The sequence below is a fragment of the Bufo gargarizans genome, chromosome 2 (assembly GCF_014858855.1).
Source record: "Bufo gargarizans isolate SCDJY-AF-19 chromosome 2, ASM1485885v1, whole genome shotgun sequence".
NCBI classification, from domain to species: domain Eukaryota; kingdom Metazoa; phylum Chordata; class Amphibia; order Anura; family Bufonidae; genus Bufo; species Bufo gargarizans.
In genome coordinates, this window is record NC_058081.1 from 414862703 (window position 1) to 414882672 (window position 19970).

The 19970-nt window shown below is 45.6% G+C and overlaps 1 protein-coding gene across 5 annotated transcripts in view; it reads right to left on the reverse strand.

The window, feature by feature from the left end:
• Positions 1–6299: 6299 nt before the first annotated feature.
• LCP2 (lymphocyte cytosolic protein 2) overlaps positions 6300–19970 on the reverse strand; it is a 527047-nt gene continuing 513376 nt past the window's right edge. For all 5 annotated transcript variants that reach the window (XM_044280889.1, XM_044280886.1, XM_044280887.1 and 2 more), the window contains one exon: positions 6300–6981. In XM_044280889.1, the coding sequence (XP_044136824.1) occupies positions 6853–6981 (129 nt within the window). In that variant the 3' untranslated portion in view covers positions 6300–6852. The remainder of the gene's footprint in view (positions 6982–19970) is intronic.

A 19970-nucleotide genomic window follows, 5' to 3' on the forward strand; every position in this document is an offset into this window, starting at 1 on the left:
AGGAGGGATCAATCATAAAACGAATCTTACTGCAGCATATCCATCTATCGATATAAAAATCGCAATATAAGGTAATGTTCGCATTTAAAAAGTCTATACGTTTCCACAATCAATGTTCTGGTATTCCAAATTGCATAGTCTTAGAATCGTATCTGTTCAATAACTATATTTGAATCATGTCCAAAGCTGGGAACATCATGTCCGGTGCAGCTGCGTCACAATTGGAAGTGACGAGGGTGGGGAAATTTCACGAGTAGGGGAAATATCACGGAACACCGGAAAAGAAAAACGCTAGTGTGAAAGTACCCTAACATTGACCTGTAATGCTAATGCACAGTAATTTGACGGCTATCAGCTATGAATCTTGGTGCCATGCACAGTAATGTAGATGGCAATACATTACAACTGCCTGTAATGCTGATGGCACAGTACTTGCAAAACATAAAACATGCATATGTCCATATCCTTTCCTCTCCCTGCAGTTTAAGTTCCAAACCTTCACACTGAGATTGGGCCACCAAGTAGGATGAATATGATTAGGCAGAGGGGCCTGGGTATACAAGACTTATTGCGATTTGTGATGAATTAATTCGGAACAAATAACATTTCTTGACGTAGTTCAGCTAATCATCCAAATCAAATTTTTCAAAACATCTCTTGTCTTTTGCTGTTTTCATAAGGTCATTATTAGTCATGTCATTTTTAGCAAACAAAAAATAAAACTAAAAAACAATGGCAGAATTTTACGCTACAAAAAATTACTTTCCTGTTACAAGATACGGTGAATTAAAAGATGCCAATGCACAATACTTAAAATACACAATACATAAAACAAGACCTCAGATTGAAAGGAAAAGAAAAAAGGTCTCTTGAAAGTTTGAAAGGAAAAAAAGAAAATGAAAAACATAAAAACAGGTTGTGTCTTGAAAGAGTTAAAAAATTGGGATCCAGCATTTTTTTTTTACATTATTACTGCACATCCTCTTCCACTGGTTTGTAGGAAGAATGAGAATTACATTTAACTGGATAATCAGCCAAAAAGACAATAGACAATAAATCTTAGTTTTTACAAGTTTTTTAATATTAATGGTGGTCAGCCAAGCAGTATCTTACAAGCATTGTTTACCTGCTGTGTGGTTAAAAGATATGGATCCAGTATTTTTTCCAGCATTCTTTTGACCCTTATTATTGCAACAACTTCTGTAAGGCTGGGGCTGCACGCAGACATGTGTCATCATTACCAAAAGTGTTGCACAACCTTTCAGCAACAAGAAGTTGCATGACATATGTTACCGTGTAGCACTAGCCTTAGGATACTGACGGAACTGCCTGCCGGATCCAGAAATCCGTATGCAAACGGATGCGGATCCGTCTGACAAATCTATTGAAATACCGGATCAGTCTCTCCAGTGTTATCTGGAAAAACGGATCCGGTATTTATTTTTTTCACAGATTTAAAGGTATGCGCATGAGCAGACCTAGAAAGCCGGATTCAGTTTTCTGGAACACTTGGTACCGGATCCGGCATTAATACACTTCAATGGAAAATAATGCCGGATGCAGCATTCTGGCAAGTGTTCAGGAATTTTGGCTGAAGAAAATACTGCAGCATGTTGCAGTATTTTCTCTGGCCAAATACTCTGGCCAAGAGGGACTGAACTGAAGACATCCTGATGCATACTGAATGGAATGTTTTTCATTCAGAATGCATTAGGATACAACTGAAGCGTTTTTTCCGGTATTAAGCCCCTGTGACGGAACTCAATATCGGAAAACTAACGCTAGTGTGAAAGTACCCTTCTAGTTTGTAGATAGAATAATAATTACAGAGAATTAAGGCTACTTTCACACTGCCGTTTGGTGCGGATCCATCATGGATCTGCACAGATGGATCCGCACCGATAATACAACCGCATGCATCCGTTCAGAACGGATCTGTTTGTATTATCTTCAACATTGCCAAATGGATCCATCTTGAACACCATGGAAAGTCAATGGGGGACGGATCCATTTTCTATTGTGCCATATTGTGTCAGTGAAAATGGATCCGTCCTCATTGACTTACATTGTGTGTCAGGACCGATCCATTTGGCTTAGTATCGTAAGATGGACACCAAAGCGGAATAGAGGCGGAACGGATCCAAACTGATGCATTCTGAGCGGATCCTTATCAAATCAGAATGCATTAGGGCAAAACTGATCTGTTTTGGACCGCTTGTGAGAGCCTTGAAACGGATCTCACAAACGGAAACCAAAACAGCAGTGTTAAAATAGCCTTATCTGGATGATTTTATCAGTCAAAAATAGAAATGAAAATTAATAGAGTTATCTATTATTAAAGATAGTTAGGTGAGCAGCACCTTACAAGCAACAGTATTTTCACTTACTGTGTAGTAAGGCCTCTTTCACACAGGCGTCATGTTTTTGGCCCGGATAAGATGCAGGTGCGTCGCGAGAAAATGTGCGATTTTTCCGCGCGAGTGCAAAACATTTTAATGTGTTTTGCACGCGCGTGAGAAAAATCGGCATGTTTGGTACCCAAACCCAAACTTCTTCACACTTCTTCTTGGGTTAGGTGTTGTGTAGATTGTATTCTTTTCTCTTATAACATGGTTTGAAGGGGAAATAATAGCATTCTTAATACAGAATGCTTAGTAAAATAGTGCTGGAGGGGTTAAAAAAAATAAAAAATAATTTAACTGGCCTTAATCCACTTGTTCGCGCAGCCCGGCTTCTCTTCTGCCTTTATGTGTGAGGAAAAGGACCTGTGGTGAAGTCACTACGCTCATCATATGGTCCATCACATGATCCAGCACCATGGTAATGGAACATGTGATGAGTTCAGTGACATCACCACAGGTCCTTTTCCTCACAGATGAAGGCAGAAGAGAAGCCGAGCTAAGCAAACAGGTGGATTAAGGCGAGTTAAATTATTTTTCATTTTTTATTAACCCCTCCAGCCCTATTTTACTAAGCATTCTGTATTAAGCATGCTATGATTTTCCCTTATAACCATGTTATAAGAGAAAATAATAATGTAGAAATAAGGGAGCGAGCACTCACCTATGGCATACACTCAGATTTAATAATAAAAATTGCTATGACAAATTAATCAAACAATAATTCAATAACACAATTAAAATACTATAAAATATTACCAAGGTATAAAATAATGGTCGACCATATATGCGCCACTAATTGATGGGAGCAATACACTGATGCATATATGCGGTCCAATGGTGTCCACAATGAATGTTAAATAAAGTGACAGTGCAATAATAAAGAGTTGAAGTAAATAACTGTGCTGATAACTTGAAATAATAAATATCAATATCCTGGTGAAAGATAGAGTGATGAATGGGTGCGACAATTTTATGAAAAAATAGGGGACACCGTATAGGGCCTGGCAGTATAGACTTGTATTCCTTCCTGTGGAGATTGAAGTTCGATATAAAGTCTGCAATCAACCGCAGTTAACAGTCCAAAAGTTGCTTGTATTCAATTAATAATATATTCTGTAAACGCAGTCTCTATTAGCTGTGTAATTCTCACCTCTGTCTGGAGGTTATTCCTTGCTAGGAGTAGAGAGTCTTACCTCCTATGTTGGCGTGTTGCACGGTCTGTTTCTTAATGCGCTGCAGGAGTTCAGCTGGAGACGCTGTTACGTCCTCGCAGCTCCCAAACTCTAGTAACCTAGCCCAAATCTCGCGGTATTACGGGTGGGACAGCAGTCCGATCTCCGCACTCACTGTGTACAGGGCGATTCGGTTGTTACAAAGTTGCAATGGTTACAAGGTTGCAGTCTTTAAATCTTTCTGTCTTTATAGCATGGCCATGCTAGGAGTTCTCTTTGTGGAGGTTCCAACAAAGAGCTGTGAGGACGTAACAGCGTCTCCAGCTGAACTCCTGCAGCGCATTAAGAAACAGACCGTGCAACACGCCAACATAGGAGGTAAGACTCTCTACTCCTAGCAAGGAATAACCTCCAGACAGAGGTGAGAATTACACAGCTAATATAGACTGCGTTTACAGAATATATTATTAATTGAATACAAGCAACTTTTGGACTGTTAACTGCGGTTGATTGCGGACTTTATATCGAACTTCAATCTCTACAGGAAGGAATACAAGTCTATACTGCCAGGCCCTATACGGTGTCCCCTATTTTTTCATAAAATTGTCGCACCCATTCATCACTTTATCTTTCACCAGGATATTGATATTTATTATTTCAAGTTATCAGCACTGTTATTTTCAATCTTTATTATTGCACTGTCACTTTATTTAACATTCATTGTGGACACCATTGGACCGCATATATGCATCAGTGTATTGCTCCCATCAATTAGTGGCGCATATATGGTCGACCATTATTTTATACCTTGGTAATATTTTATAGTATTTTAATTGTGTTATTGAATTATTGTTTGATTAATTTGTCATAGCAATTTTTATTATTAAATCTGAGTGTATGCCATAGGTGAGTGCTCGCTCCCTTATTTCTACATTTACTTATTCCATTGAGGTGGGGCGTCCCCAAACTGAGTTTGCAGCACCGTACCACCCACTACCAGCAGTGAGCCACTTCATTTAATTAACTTTTTAGAAAATAATAATGATTGGGTCCCCATCCCCATCGTCTCCTAGCAACCGTGCACTTTTATGGGGCCTGCGTTGCGTGAATAACGCACAAAATAGAGCTTGCTGTGATTTTCATGCAACACACAAGTGATGCGTGAAAATCACTGCTCGTGTGCACAGCCCCATAGAAATGAATGGGTCCGGATTCAGTGCGGGTGCAATGCGTTCACACCTGTGTGAAAGGGGTCTTATAGCAATACACACTGCTTCATAACATTAGACAATAATCTTCCCTCAGATTTTTCTGTTTGACTCTGATCTCCAGATTTGTTCTCCAAGCTGCTAAATTCTTTTAAGGCTACTTTCACACTAGCGTTCGGAGCGGGTCCGTCTGATGTTTTATCAGACGGATCCGCTCCTATAATGCAGACGTTTGCATCCGTTCAGAACGGATCTGTCTGCATTATAACTTAGAAAAATTTCTGAGTGTGAAAGTAGCCTGAGCGGATCCGTTCAGACTTTACATTGAAAGTCAATGGGGGACGGATCCGCTTGAAGATTGAGCCATATGGTGTCATCTTCAAGCGGATCCGTCCCCATTGACTTCCATTATAAGTCTGGACGGATCCGCTCGCCTCCGCACGCCAGGCGGACACCCGAACCCTGCTTGCAGCGTTCAGGTGTCCGCTCACTGAGTGGAGCGGAGGCTGAGCGCTGGCAGACGGATGCATTCTCAGTGGATCCGCCTCCACTGAGAATGCATTAGGGCCAGACGGCTGCGTTCAGGGCCGCTTGTGAGCCCCTTCAAACGGAGCTCACGAGCGGACACCTGGACGCAGGTGTGAAAGGAGCCTAAAAAGAGTCGCCATTTAAATACTTTTACCAGTTCTGCTTTGAAGAAATGTCCATTAGAGTTATAGGAACAACTAGATTATGTGCATACTGTAACTGGCACAGATTTTAAAGGCAAAAGCCCTTTAAACTTGACTTTATGTAAATACTCCATTTACGTAAAGTGTGCAACTAAACAATAAAATGCAAATTACTGTTTCTGTAATATGACTGCATCTATATAAAAATATGAATGGTATCCTGTGTGCTTGCTAGTATCCTGTGTGCTTGTTAATTGATGAATAACTATGACTTTAGGGTACAATAAGCTGGCCTTTAGTCTACAAAGAATAGGGTTAATTATGAGTTTAAAGGGGTTTTCTGAGATTTTTTTTAACTGTTAACCTATCCTCTGGATACGTCATCAGTATCTGATCGGTGGGGACCCCACACCCTGGACCTCCAAAATCAGCTGCTGGAGAAGGCAGTGGTGCTCACAGTAGCCCCATGGTGATGGACCATGTGATGGACCATGTGATGAGCGCAGTGACGTCATCAAAGATCCTTTAGCCAGGTCCTGAAGAAAGTAGAAAGAGGAGATCCGCTATGCAATCAAGTGGATGGGGTGAGTTAAATTTGTTTATTATTTTTAACTCTTCAATGGACATTTTACTAAGCATTCTGTATTAAGAATGCTATTATTTTCCCTTATAACCATGTTATAAGGGAAAATAATAAAGATTGGGCCCCCATCCCGATTGTCTCCTAGCAACCGTGCGTGAAAATCACACCGCATCCGCACTTTCTTGCGATTTTCACGAAGCTCCATTCACTTCTATGGGGCCTACGTTGTGTGAAAAATGCACAATATAGAGCTTGCTGCGATTTTCACGCAACGCACAAGTGAACACAGCCCCATTGAAGTGAATCGGTCCGGATTCAGTGCGGGTGCAATGCGTTCACCTCACGCATTGTATCCTCGTGGAATTCTCACCCGTGTGAAATGGGCCTAATAGTGCAGCTAACAAAAGTGAAACAACATGGCTTAAAGGGGTGTTCCAGGATTTAGACATTGATGACCTATCCTCAGGATAACAGATTGTGGGTTATCGACATCCACCGGGCAGCCACCAGCACCGGAAACTATATAGTGTATGGGGACAAAAACAGAAAGATCAGTCTACTGTGTAGTGGCCGTGCCCGGGGTCCTGCAGCTCAGTTCTAATTCAAGAGAATGGGAGCTGAACTGTAGCATGGGACCCTGGACAAAGCCTCCTGTTTTCAGTTCCATCCTCTATTATTTCCACAATTGTAGCTGCTGAAATTGATTGGTAGTGATGCCAGCGGACGGCCTCCCAATATCTGATATTGATAATCTGCCCTGAAGATAGGTCATCAATATCTAAGTCCCAGAAAACTCCTTTAAAAAAATTAACGGATTTAGTTAAAACTTCTGTCAGGAATATATGTAAGCTTGCAGTGTTGTCTTGAACCGCGGTCTTTTCCATCAATAAGAAGAAGAGGAGTTTTCCGGAAGTAGTCAATTATTTCAGACACAGAGTCAAATGTCTGTTAAGAAAAACAATAAAATATAAAGTAAATTAATTTGTGTTGCTGATATTAAACAGTATGGGGGAGATTTATCAAACTGGTGTAAAGGAAAACTGGCTTACTTGCCCATAGCTACCAATTGGATTCCACCTTTCAGTTTCCAAAGTAATTCTGAAAAATGAAAGCTATGATCTGATTGGTTGCTATGTGCAACTAATCCAGTTCTACTTTACAAATGTTTTGATAAATCTCCCCCTATGTGTTTTAACATTCAAGTTAATGGGATGAGCAGTTGTAATTACATTGCACCTCTGCTATAAGGGAGATGGCGTACAGGTACAGGTAAATAGTGAAGAGGACACAGTGCTCACACGACCACCAAGACCCCTTCAAGCAGCTGTGGCCCTGTTTGGAAACGTCACAACAGAGAGGCTATAAAAGTGAAACACATCACCAAATGCTTTATTGTAGGATAAAAGAACATCATTTCCTGCCTCTGCTGGATCATGTGACCTGCAGTCTTACCATGAGTAAGATTCTCTATGTAAGCCCATCATAATCACATTCAGAGGATGTGCCACATTTATGCATGGATGCCCTTTTTTCTCCTAGGTTCTTTGTGGGCACACAGCAGGGCTCAGAAGGGAAAGTCTGTCACTTGGCTTTGAGAATGCAGATTTTGCTGGTATGGCTTTCAGGTGCCATGCTGCAGTTTAACCCCTTAAGGACCCAGACATTTTTCACCCTAAGAACCAGGCCATTTTTATAGAATCTGACATGTGCAGAGGTCTATAATCCAGGTGATCCAATAAACAGACGGCAGGCAGATGCGTAGTCAAATGAAGCGGAGGTCAGAATCCAGGAAATCCAATAAACAGACACAGTGGGATGCTTCAGCGGGAGTCAAGAGGTACAACAACCACACTTTGGTACTTCATGATGAGTGAAGCTGCCTTAAATACAAAGAGACCCGCCTCCGGTGGGGATGGTAATCCGGAACCAGCTGCCTACTCCTATAAGAAAGGGAGAGGTGCGTGCTATAGCACATCAGATGACACCTGGCAGAGAGGACGGATGTGGCGGTATGCTGGCGGGCACCTGCGTCTCCTTCAAAGTAAGCCAGTACTGGGACCCATAGTGCTGTGATGTGTAGACAGCGATCTGCCACCCTGCAGTGAAGACGCAGATCCCATACTGACAATAAGGAGCTGATGTGGCTAGTGAGTGGATGCCAGCGCTCAGAATTTAACTGCTAGGAAACATGTGGAACTTCCGCAAGCCGAGAAAGTTACTTCTGGTGAGATGGAACGCAAGGATGGAGCGCAACACGTGACTTTCGGCAAATGGAAAGCACGTGTGGAAAGCACACGCCGCAAGCCATTGATACAAAGCGCAGAGGCAAATAAGAAGTGCTGGAGGGGCATATATACGAAAGCATTGAATACTAATACTAGCAACTAAGTTTTAGAGGGAGACAGCAAATGTTAAACAAGGATAAACAAGGATAAAAGAAAGGGGTTAACTCAAAGGATAATGATAAACCCAAAATAACAGTATCCAAGATACGATGACAGATGTATGTCACCGAAGGAAGGTGCTTCTCGCACCAAAGGTCCAGATAAGGACACTACTGTACATGATATCAGAGGCGGGGCAACATTATCAAGAAGGCATCAGGAGAGTTGACAAATCAGATAAAGTAAAAGTCAATCTTTCATTTAATACAAATAAAGAAGTCGGATATCTAATCCAGTATCTGGGAAATGCAGCGGAAACTGTAAAGAGTAATCCCCAAACTCCACTTGAAAACCACAGAAAAAAAAATGTAGTTCCGTGCAGTCACTACTTATGGTTAGTCAGTCATTGCATGTGATGTGCAATCTCACAGAAATCCTTCCTCATGTACGTCTGTGAGATTTCACCGTTTTTCTTTAGCCCTCAAAGTACTTCAGATACGAATGTTATAGCCTTTCCTCAATGCCGAGTGATCCTCTAGGTCAGGCATGTCCAAACTGCGGCCCTCCAGCTGTTGCAAAACTACAACTCCCAGCATGCCCTAATAGCTGTAAGCTATCCAGGCATGCTGGGAGTTGTAATTTTGCAACAGCTGGAGGGCCGCACTTTGGACATGCCTGCTCTAGGTGTTCAATACTTTTCTTCACTTCAGCAAGAGGTCCTATAAAAGGATATACGCATAGTACTCACTTTGTTTATGATATTAAAACTGGTTTTTATTGTACTTACAAGATTTAAGACTTGCTTTATTGACATAAAATTTCTTAACTCATAGCCCGACCCAGGTTTCGCACCGCTTCATCAGGGGTGTGTCACCATCTGTGTCTGGTGTAAGTACTTTTAAACCTGTTGCTTGCGGCATCGTATCCGCCTACTTCCTTCCTATTCACATAATGAAAGCAACGGAATGAGGCGCAGCCATAATGTAGTGCGGATTGACTTAGGGGGAAGACCGCAGGATAGTGAAGGGTTAATATCTGTATGCTTGCTTAGGGGTTGGTTTAAGGGAGGAAGGGGCGGATTAGCAAATTCGCGGGCTGCATATATTGGCAGGAGGTGGAGCGTCGGTCAGTTGCTAGTGTAGAGCAAGTGCGTTTAGCAGTCACGATGTCGTCGCTGGAGGATTTATTGGAGGCGGTTAGGGCGGCTGTGCAGGTACACGGGGCTGCACGTTTGCGTGAGACCGTGCAGTTGGTCCTGGACCCCCCTTCTGTGTCCGTTGAGGCTGCGCGTCCCTGCAGGGCTAGGCGTTCGGTTCCCCCGGAACGCCTGAGCCCTGAGTCTACTCCTCGTTTGCGCCGGCGATTGCGGAGCCCCCCCAGGAGCCCTCCGCCGCAGTCTGCTCGGCCTGTTTCTGAATCGGCTCGCAGACGCAGCGGGAGGACGGCAGCGAGACATGGCGGGCCGGCGGTAGAGGGACGGCCGGGTTCGGGTTCTGTCTCGCGGTCTCTGAGAGGGAGAGGGCAGGTGCGCGCGGCTGTCTCCCCGCGTGAGTCTCGGCGGGGGGGGCGAGTCGGGGCGGACGTACCTGCGGAGTATGGAGGTGTTTCTGCGGCCGGGTCGCTTCCTGGCCTGGGCCTTCTGGACGGCGGTGAAGGAGTTTTGCCTGCGTCGCGGTCGTTCTCCTCTGATCGGCGACGTCATCATGGTGGGAGCGGCGGTGCTGGGAGAGAGAGTGCGTCGCGCCCCCTGGCGGTGGGCCGGCGACATTGCGCCTTATCAGGAGCTGCGGCGGTGAATGAGCCCCCTGAGCTGCGGCATGAGAGTGCGGCTCACAGTGCCTCTGCTGTGGAGCCAGCTTTGCTGGGTGTCGCCGGGATGAGGGGTTTGCGGCCAGGTGTGAGGGCCTCTGCTTCACAAGGGGCTGCGGATGTCAGCCCTATGCAACCGGAGTCGGAGGGGGAGTTGTCGCAGCTGGAGGACGGTGAAGTGGATCCAGGAGAAGAGTCGGCGGCTGGCGGTGTGGACGCTGGGCCATCCGGGAGTGACGTCTCGTTTGCGGTACCCGAAGGGAGGTCTGCGGCTGCCGGCGACGTCGTCCGGGGACGGCCAGGTGAGAGACCGACGTGTCAGGTTCCTGTGGGGGGGGGTTGGGACTTCATTGTTACATAGTGGGGGGAGTTCTGAGGCTTTGGTGAGGGATGTATTGTCGGGTATGCGCGCTTTGTTATCACGGTTGGGCCCGGGTGCTGCTGGGTCCCCGGCGGCTGTGTGGTCGCCGGCTCCGGATTTGGCACTGGTTCCAGGGGCGGTGCAGGGTTTGCTGGGGGAGAGTGGCGGCTCGGCGGCTAGTGGGCAGGCCTGTGGTTCTGGGTTGGCGGCGGGGGTGAGAGGTGATGTGGTGGACGGTGTTCGGTTGGCGGATTCAGCGAAGGGGGAGATTTATGTGTGTTTTGAGGGGCCGCTGGGGGCTCATTTGAAGCAGGAGGTCAGGGAGAAGATCTGGAAGGATGAATATGTGGAAATTTTCTTGTTGCTTCCTTTGGAAAAATTTAATTTGGATAGGGGTAAGCTGGACGAGAGTAAGAAGGAAGAGGAGGAAAGGAGGAGGTTTAGGTTAATTCCGCGCACGTTTCAGAATTGGTTGCAGGCTTTTGCGATTTTGGCCAGCGTCATTGGGGAAAAGGCGCCCGAGCACTGCTCAGCCCTTTTTTGCTATATGGATGCTATCGGGGAGGCTCATCGGACGTATGGGGGTGTGGCTTGGCTTAGGTACGATGAGCAGTTCCGGCAGCGGAAGGCGGTCAGGCCTAGCATTCGTTGGGACCATAAGGATATTGGTCTGTGGATGCGATTGATGGCGGCTCCTCAGGGTGGGGGGTCTCAGCCCTTTTGTGGAGCGGCCGGGGGTGCCTCGGCTGCGGAGTCTCAGGTTGGGGGCAGAAGGGGTTGTTGCTGGCAATTCAATGAAGGACATTGCCGGTTCTTGTCCGACTGCAGATTTAAGCACGAGTGCTCCGGTTGCGGAGGTTCCCATAGCCTGTCTCGGTGCTTCCGGAGGGGGAAGGGTAAGGGATCCGAGGTTATGCAAAAAAGGGGTGACGCCGGTGAGGGTGGAAGAGATGGAGCCGTATTTAAGGATGTACCCAAATAGGGAGGCGGCTCGGTTGTTGTTGGAGGGGTTTACTGTGGGGTTTGTTATCCCGTGTAGTTTGGTCGGGACGAGGGTTGCGTCTCGGAATTTGTCTTCAGCTTTGCGCTACCCTGATGTGGTGAGGGATAAGATTGTGAAGGAGGTTGCGGCTGGCAGGGTGGTTGGCCCCTTTGCGGAGTGTCCTTTGCCAGATTTATGGGTGTCCCCGTTAGGTTTAGTTCCTAAGAAGGAGCCCAATAAGTTCAGGCTCATTCATCATTTGTCCTATCCGCTTGGTGGGTCGGTGAATGATGGGATAGCGGACGAGTTATGCTCGGTGTCCTATACGTCTTTTGATGAGGCAGTGCGTTGGGTGCGACGTTTCGGGCAGGGCGCCCTGCTTGCTAAAACTGATATTGAGGCTGCGTTTCGATTGTTGCCCATTCACCCTGACAGTTTGCGTTTGCTTGGTTTTCAGTGGGAGGGTTGTTTTTATGTTGATTGTTGTCTGCCTATGGGGTGCGCGATCTCGTGCTCTTTGTTTGAGTCGTTTAGTTGTTTTCTTGAATGGGTGGTGAAACAGGAGGCGGGATGGAGCTCGGTTTTGCACTACCTGGATGATTTTTTGTTTCTGGGTCCCGCTGGATCCAGGGTGTGCGCGGTTTTGCTGCATACGATGGAAAGGGTGGCGGCGCGTTTTGGAATCCCGTTGGCGGCGGATAAGACGGAAGGCCCGGCCACGGTCATCAAGTTCTTGGGTATTGAGATCGACAGTTTGGCTATGGAGTGTCGTTTGCCTGAGGATAAGGTGCTTGATCTCTTGCACGAGGTTGTGTTTTTGCGGAAGGCTAGGAAGGTGCAGCTTAAGCGGGTTCAGTCGGTTTTGGGAAAATTGAATTTTGCTTGTCGCATCTTGCCGATGGGACGGGTGTTTTGCCGCCGCTTGGCTTTGGCGACTGCGGGCGTTACAGCTCCTTTTCATTATTTGCGGTTGCCGGTGGCTGTGAAGGATGATTTGGTGGTGTGGGAAAAGTTTTTGTTGGATTATAATGGTCGGTCTGGATGGAAGCGGTGGTTAGTAATGTGGACTTGGAGTTGTTTTCGGATGCGTCTGGTTCGTGTGGTTATGGTGTTTTTTGTCGGGGTCAATGGAGTGCAGGGGTTTGGCCGGCTGAATGGCGGCAGGCGGGTTTACATTCTAACTTGGTGTTGTTGGAGCTTTTTCCTATTGTGCTGGCTACTGAGTTGTGGGGGGACTGGCTTAGGAATCGGCGGGTGCGTTTTTACTGCGATAACATGGGTGTGGTTCAGGCAATTAACAGTCAGTCGGCTAACTCACCGCCGGTGTTGAATTTGCTGAGGCACTTGGTGTTGAGGGGTTTGCGATTGAATGCATGTTTTGTTGCGGTTCATGTCCCGGGAGTAGATAACTCACTTGCCGATTCCCTTTCTCGTTTTCAGTGGGAGCGTTTCCGCGGCTTGGCGCCGGGGGCCGAAGTTCGGGGGTTGCCCTGTCCCCAGTGGCTCTGGAGCGTGGCCTTGGGGTGTCAGCGGGCCTGATTAGGCGGTCACTTAGTCACGGTACGTGGGCTGCTTACTCTTCTGTGTGGTCTTTGTGGGAGGGTTTGATTGAGCAGGTGGAAGGTTGTAGCTCGCTGGAGGATTTTCGGACGCTATTGGTCTTTTGGTTAGGAACGTTTTATGCTGCGGGTTTGTCTTTTTCGGTGGCGTCAAAGAGGTTAGCGGCGGTTGCTTTTTGGTTGCGGTTGCGAGGCATGGCCGATGTGTCTAAGTGTTTTATGGTGCGGCAGGCCTTGAAGGGTTACCGCCGTTGCGGGGTACGGAGGGACAACCGTAGGCCGGTTTCGTTTGCGGTGTTGCAGACTTTGTGGATGGAGGCGGGATCAGTTTGTGTGTCGGCGTTTGAAGTATGTCTGTTTAGGGCGGCCTTTTCTTTGGCCTTTTTTGGAGCATTTCGCATCTCGGAGTTGGTGGCAGCGAGTCGCTCAGGCGAGGGGTGTTTGTTATGGGAGGACGTTGTTTTGGTGGATGGTGTCTTGCGGTGTTGCATTCGCAGGTCTAAAACGGATCAGGAGGGTAGAGGGGTTGTTTTGTGGTTGAGGCCCTTGGGGGGGGTCCGTACTTTGTCCTGTGCGGTGTGTGGAGGAGTTCTTGGATGTTAGGCCAGGTGGCAGGGGGACATTGTTGATCCATCAGGACGGTTCGCGGTTGTCTCGTTTCCAATTTGTTGCGGTTTTCAGGAAGTGCTTGTTGGCTGCGGGTTTGCCTGCTAGGGAGTATGCATCTCACTCTTTTCGTATTGGGGCTGCTACCGAGGCGGCTCGGTGGGGCCTAGGGGAGGAGGTTATTCGGCGTATCGGACGCTGGGAGTCGGATTGTTTTCGATCATATATCCGCCCCCATTTGTTGTGAATGTCTGGTTTGGGGCTTAGGTGGGGTGGGATGTTGCTGATTATCTGGCAGTGTTGGTTGTGGTTTAATTTTGTTTGTTTTGTTGCAGGATCGGCGCCTTGTTTGGCTTGGATCTTCGGGCACTCGTATGTCCATTGGGGGCCTTGCGTGCGGACGTCAGGCGGAACGGACGACAATTGGGTTTTTCGGCGGAAGACATGCAGATTAGGTGGATTGGTTTGCGGGGGCTTCTTTGGGGGAGGGTTTTGCCTGAGATTCATTTGAATGTTAGGTTGGATCGTCCGCCGGATGTGTTGGTTCTTCATGTCGGCGGAAATGATTTGGGGGTCCGTCGGTCCCGGGATGTCATCCGGGATATTAAGCTGGATGTATTGCGTTTGCTGGCGGATTTTCCTGAGATGTTGTTGGTTTGGTCGGAGGTGGTGGCAAGAAGTAGCTGGAGGTTTGCCAGGTCTGTGGAGCGGGTTAACAAGGCGCGGGCTAAATTGAACAAGGAGGTGGGGCGCTTTGTTCGCAGGCAAGGTGGGATAGTTGTGCGCCATCGGGAATTGGAGGCGGCGTCGCCTCAGTTCTTGAGAGCTGATGGAGTGCACCTTAATGATGTTGGTATTGACATGTGGGCTTTGGGCATTCAGGAGGGTTTGGAGACGGCCCTGAGGGTGTGGCAGGACGCCCACAGGTGAGGTGTCACCGGTGGTCTTCTGGTGGCTGATTGTTATGGGATCCTGGGGGAGCGATTCAATGGTTAAGAGATGCGGGACATGTTGGAGCCTGCATCTCATGTGGTTTGTGAATGCCGAGGATGGGGGCTCCTGTTTGGGCTAAAAGGCCTACAGGAGGAGATACTTGGATACTTCAAGGAGTTGGTGCTCTTGGGTCGGTGAGTGCGGCCGAGGGTAAGCTTGAAGTACAAGGTGAGACGGTTAAGGAAGAGGCCGCTGGTTTGGGTTGCCCTCCAGGATCCTTGTTACAGTGCAGTGGGTCATAACATTGAAGGTTGTGTTAAAGTGCCTGTTGTTATTATTATTGTTATATTATTATTATATGTGAATAATAAAGTTCGGCCGTCATGGTCAATTTCTCCAAACAGGACGGTGTCAGTGTGGTTTATTGAAGGGGCAGGTTAGTGGGAATAGACGGAGGAAATTCTTCCATCCTATTAAGTCATGAAAGCAACGGAATGAGGCGCAGCCATAATGTAGTGCGGATTGACTTAGGGGGAAGACCGCAGGATAGTGAAGGGTTAATATCTGTATGCTTGCTTAGGGGTTGGTTTAAGGGAGGAAGGGGCGGATTAGCAAATTCGCGGGCTGCATATATTGGCAGGAGGTGGAGCGTCGGTCAGTTGCTAGTGTAGAGCAAGTGCGTTTCCCACCCTCCCACCCCTTTTTTATGTGATGTCTTGGATTGCGTTTGGGGGGGCTGATTGTTATGGGATCCTGGGGGAGCGATTCAATGGTTAAGAGATGCGGGACATGTTGGAGCCTGCATCTCATGTGGTTTGTGAATGCCGAGGATGGGGGCTCCTGTTTGGGCTAAAAGGCCTACAGGAGGAGATACTTGGATACTTCAAGGAGTTGGTGCTCTTGGGTCGGTGAGTGCGGCCGAGGGTAAGCTTGAAGTACAAGGTGAGACGGTTAAGGAAGAGGCCGCTGGTTTGGGTTGCCCTCCAGGATCCTTGTTACAGTGCAGTGGGTCATAACATTGAAGGTTGTGTTAAAGTGCCTGTTGTTATTATTATTGTTATATTATTATTATATGTGAATAATAAAGTTCGGCCGTCATGGTCAATTTCTCCAAACAGGACGGTGTCAGTGTGGTTTATTGAAGGGGCAGGTTAGTGGGAATAGACGGAGGAAATTCTTCCATCCTATTAAGTCATACACTTTATATGTTTAAAAATATATAAATATCTATCTAAAATGGTTTACAAATATACATTCCATTACACTTCATTTAAACCTAAAACACTTAAACACAGTTTGCCACCATGAACTCATCACTGATTTTAAAACTGTCATGTAGTGCTTTTCAACAGGCAGCTCATTCACCTTTTGTTTTCTGGACAGGGAGTATCCCTTCAACAGGCACCTCATTCACCTTTTGTTTTCTGGACAGGGAGTATCCCTTCAACGGGCAGCTCATTCACCTTTTGTTTTCTGAACAGGGAGTATCCCTTCAACAGGCAGCTCATTCACCTTTTGTTTTCTGGACAGGGAATGACTGATTCAAAAACGATTGTGTAGTCTTTTCAACAGGCAGCTCATTTACCCTTTGTTTCCTGGACATAGAGTATTCGAGACAGGGAGTGACCACTCTCACAATCTCTACGTATTCTAACTACTACGTAACACTCCTCCAATACATGGAAATTGCATGTGCTCCCTAAATCTATATGTATTAATCAGAACCTATGCTATAATATGAGGTATTGCCTCTTACAGTTAGCGTTGCCACGGGAAATACTTCTGTATTGGGACACTGTGTTTAATACATAGAAACTGCTTTCCCATCCCACTCTATATTCAGAGCTGAAGGTTGCAGTGTCCACATCTGATATATCCATTCTCCATCTTCTTTGTATTTATATACTCAATTGGATCTCCGCCTCTCCATTGTTTCTCACTAACTCCACACCAGTAAATGTAATACCTGCCGGATTGCTTTTTTTTTTTTTTTTTTCTCAAATCTTTATTTTAAATTTGACAATATCATCATCAATCAATAAGACAATTGCAGTGGTGTAAACATGAACATAAAAGTAAAATATAGTAAAATAAAGTATAGAATAGTATAAAATAGTATACTCCATTCATTAAGATGACACACATATTTTGTCAGGTACAATTAAGGTCATTACATACATTGCAAAAGAGACCACCGACGCCTCTAATATTATAGATGTATGGTAATCCAGCACCATTGTGCCCTTGTGTCGTACATGAAATGTGCATTATGACTCATGAGCGAAATGGACATCCTACTATCCCAACCCATTCTGCTTCTGTCAGCTTCCTTGCACTCCAGGAAGGAACAAAAAGAAACATTCACTCGCTAATCTCTCAGCCCCTATAATTCTTATACCAATCAGACCAACCCTCCCAGGCTAAAATAAATTTGTCGTGAGAGAGCGTCTCCCAACTGGTCAGTTCTTCTAACTGATAAATCTCTCTTACTTTGAACACCCATTCTCTCAGACTAGGAATCTCCTTGGACAACCAATATTTTGGAATAAGTAGCTTTGCTGCTGCTATCAGCTGAGCAGGTAAAGAATTCTTGGCCAATTTAAAATGTCTATCAGGGATGTTGAGCAGGGCCACTAATGGATTGATGGGAGAACTGATCTTGCATATCTTCTGAACCTCTGTTGACACTGAATCCCAAAACTTTTTAATTTGAGGGCACGACCACCATATGTGATACATTGAGCCCGTGGTTTCCCCACACCTCCAGCAATCGGCTGAAATTGACGAAGAAATGGAATGCAACTTATCTGGAGTTTTATACCATCTCGTGACTATTTTAAAAGCGTTCTCCTGAATCTTGATGCATCTAGAATAACCATGAGAATGAGCTAGTATTCCTTTAACAATGTCATCATCCAAAGCCATTCCCAGATCTTTACCCCACTGTTCTACAAATGAAGGTATAGAGTCTGAGCTAATCTCTAATATTTTATTATATAATGTCGAAATGACTCCCTTCTTGTGAATTGATTGATTCCATATTGCGTCATACCACGTAAGTGTGTAGTTACATGTGGAATGTGACAAATACCATTCACATACCTTCTGGAACTGCGAGTAATGGGTTGCAGCCCATGGGACGTGTTTGAACTTCTCTCTCAATGTTTGGATAGAAGGGACTATTCTGTTCTCTAAGATATCTCCGATCGCTCTATCCCCTAATGATGCCCATAGCCCTGTATCATCTTGAAAGTTGGGTTGGTATAAATAAGGAATATATCCAATAGGGATAAAGGGAGATAGATAACTGGAGGGATGTAAATGTTTCCCCCATCTAAGCCAACTGTCCATCATACCCTTTAGTGAGCAGGGGATCTTTTTCCCGCGTAAGGACTTCTTATCTGGGTTCCATAATACTGCTAAATTGCATGGCCCTAAAATCTTTCTAGCAATCTGACAACCTAATTTAGTACCTCGGGGGTTTGTTACCTCTGAGTGGAGTCTCATTTGTATTGCTCCGTAATAACTGCTGATATCCGGCAATCCAAAGCCTCCCTTATGCCTGGGTAATGTCAGTCTCCTATATGCTAATCGGGGTCGCGCCTGATTCCAGATGAACGTGGAAAAAGTTTTCCTTACTTGCGCTAGATAGTTACTAGGTAGAGCTATAGTCAAAGTCTGCATCAAATACAAGAATTTCGGGAGAACATACGTTTTCAGTACATTCTTTCTCCCTAACCAAGTTAAAAAAGGTACTTTCAGATCTTTTAATTGGGTTTTAATGTCAGTTAGTAACTTGGGATAGTTTTGCATAAACAGTTGATCAGGGTTTCTAGTTATATTTACTCCTAAGTAACAAATACTATCCGGATGCCATTGAAATGGAAAATTGGCCTTAAGTTGAGCTATGGTAGTTTGGGAGATATTAATTCCTAAAGCTACACATTTGGATAGATTAATTTTAAAACTAGATAAACCCCCAAAAACCTCTAACTGTTTCAGTAAGGCTGGGAAAGCCTGTGATGGATTGGACACCAACAGAAGCATATCATCAGCGAATGCTGCGACTTTATGGGTCTGAGAGCCTATGTTAAGCCCCTGTATATCCCCATCCTGTCTTATTGCTTGCAGGAAGGTCTCCAAACACAATATAAACAGGGTAGGCGACAACGGACAACCTTGTCGGGTTCCATTTCTTATTTCAAAATGGGGCGTGAGTTTTCCATTGATGCGTATCCTAGCCGTGGGGGAGGAGTACAGAGACAGCACAGCGGTCACAAATTGAGGAGGAAAGCCAAATCTATGTAAAGTGGCTTCCATGAACTTCCAATCTACCCTATCGAAAGCCTTTTCAGCATCTGTGCTTAGGAGCCCCTTCCCTTGCGACAGAGCGAATTGTTGAGCTTGTAGTACCCTGAATGTACTGTCTCTGCACTCTCTACCCCCCACAAACCCAGACTGATCCGAGGAAACCAATATCTTGAGCAAGGCCGCGACTCTATGTGCCAGTATCTTAGCCCAGAGTTTTATATCTGCATTAAGCAGTGATATTGGCCTATAACTAGCGGGTAGGGCCGGATCCTTGCCTGGTTTAGGTAATACCGTAATATGCGCCTCAAGAGATTGTCTCGGCAAAGGTGTTCCTTGTAAAAGGGCATTGAAGAGGGAGACCAGATGGGAGCCTAATAAGGGAAAAAATTTCCTGTAATATGCTATTGTTAAACCATCTGGTCCCGGGCTCTTACCTTTGGGAATAGTTTTTAGCACTTTCTCCACTTCATTTAATGTTATTGGCGCGGTCAACGCTTCTTTGTCCGTTTCAGACAGCATGGGTAGATTAAGATTATTCAAATAGGTTTTTATCTTATTACAGTTTTCTGCTGAAAACTCTCTTGACTCATCTTTTCTTATGTTATACAAATCATGATAGAAACTTGTGAACACTTCAGATATTTCCTTGTCATCTGTAGTAAGGGTACCATCTGCTGTTTTCATCTGTTTAATAAATGACTGCTCTGCTCTCTTTTTGATCATTGCCGAGAGTATTTTGCTACCCCTATTCCCATGTATGTAATGTTTTTGTTTGATTCTTAGATACGCATTAGCGGATCGTATATTAAGCAGGGACTTCAAATCTTGTCTAAGGGTTACTAGTGCATCAAATTCCTTCACTGCCAATGACCTTTTATGCAATTTTTCCAGCTGAGAGATCCTGGACAATAAGTCCACCACCTGTTGCGTGCGTCCTCTCTTGAGATGTGAACCTAAAGCAATAAATTCACCTCTAATCACCGCCTTAT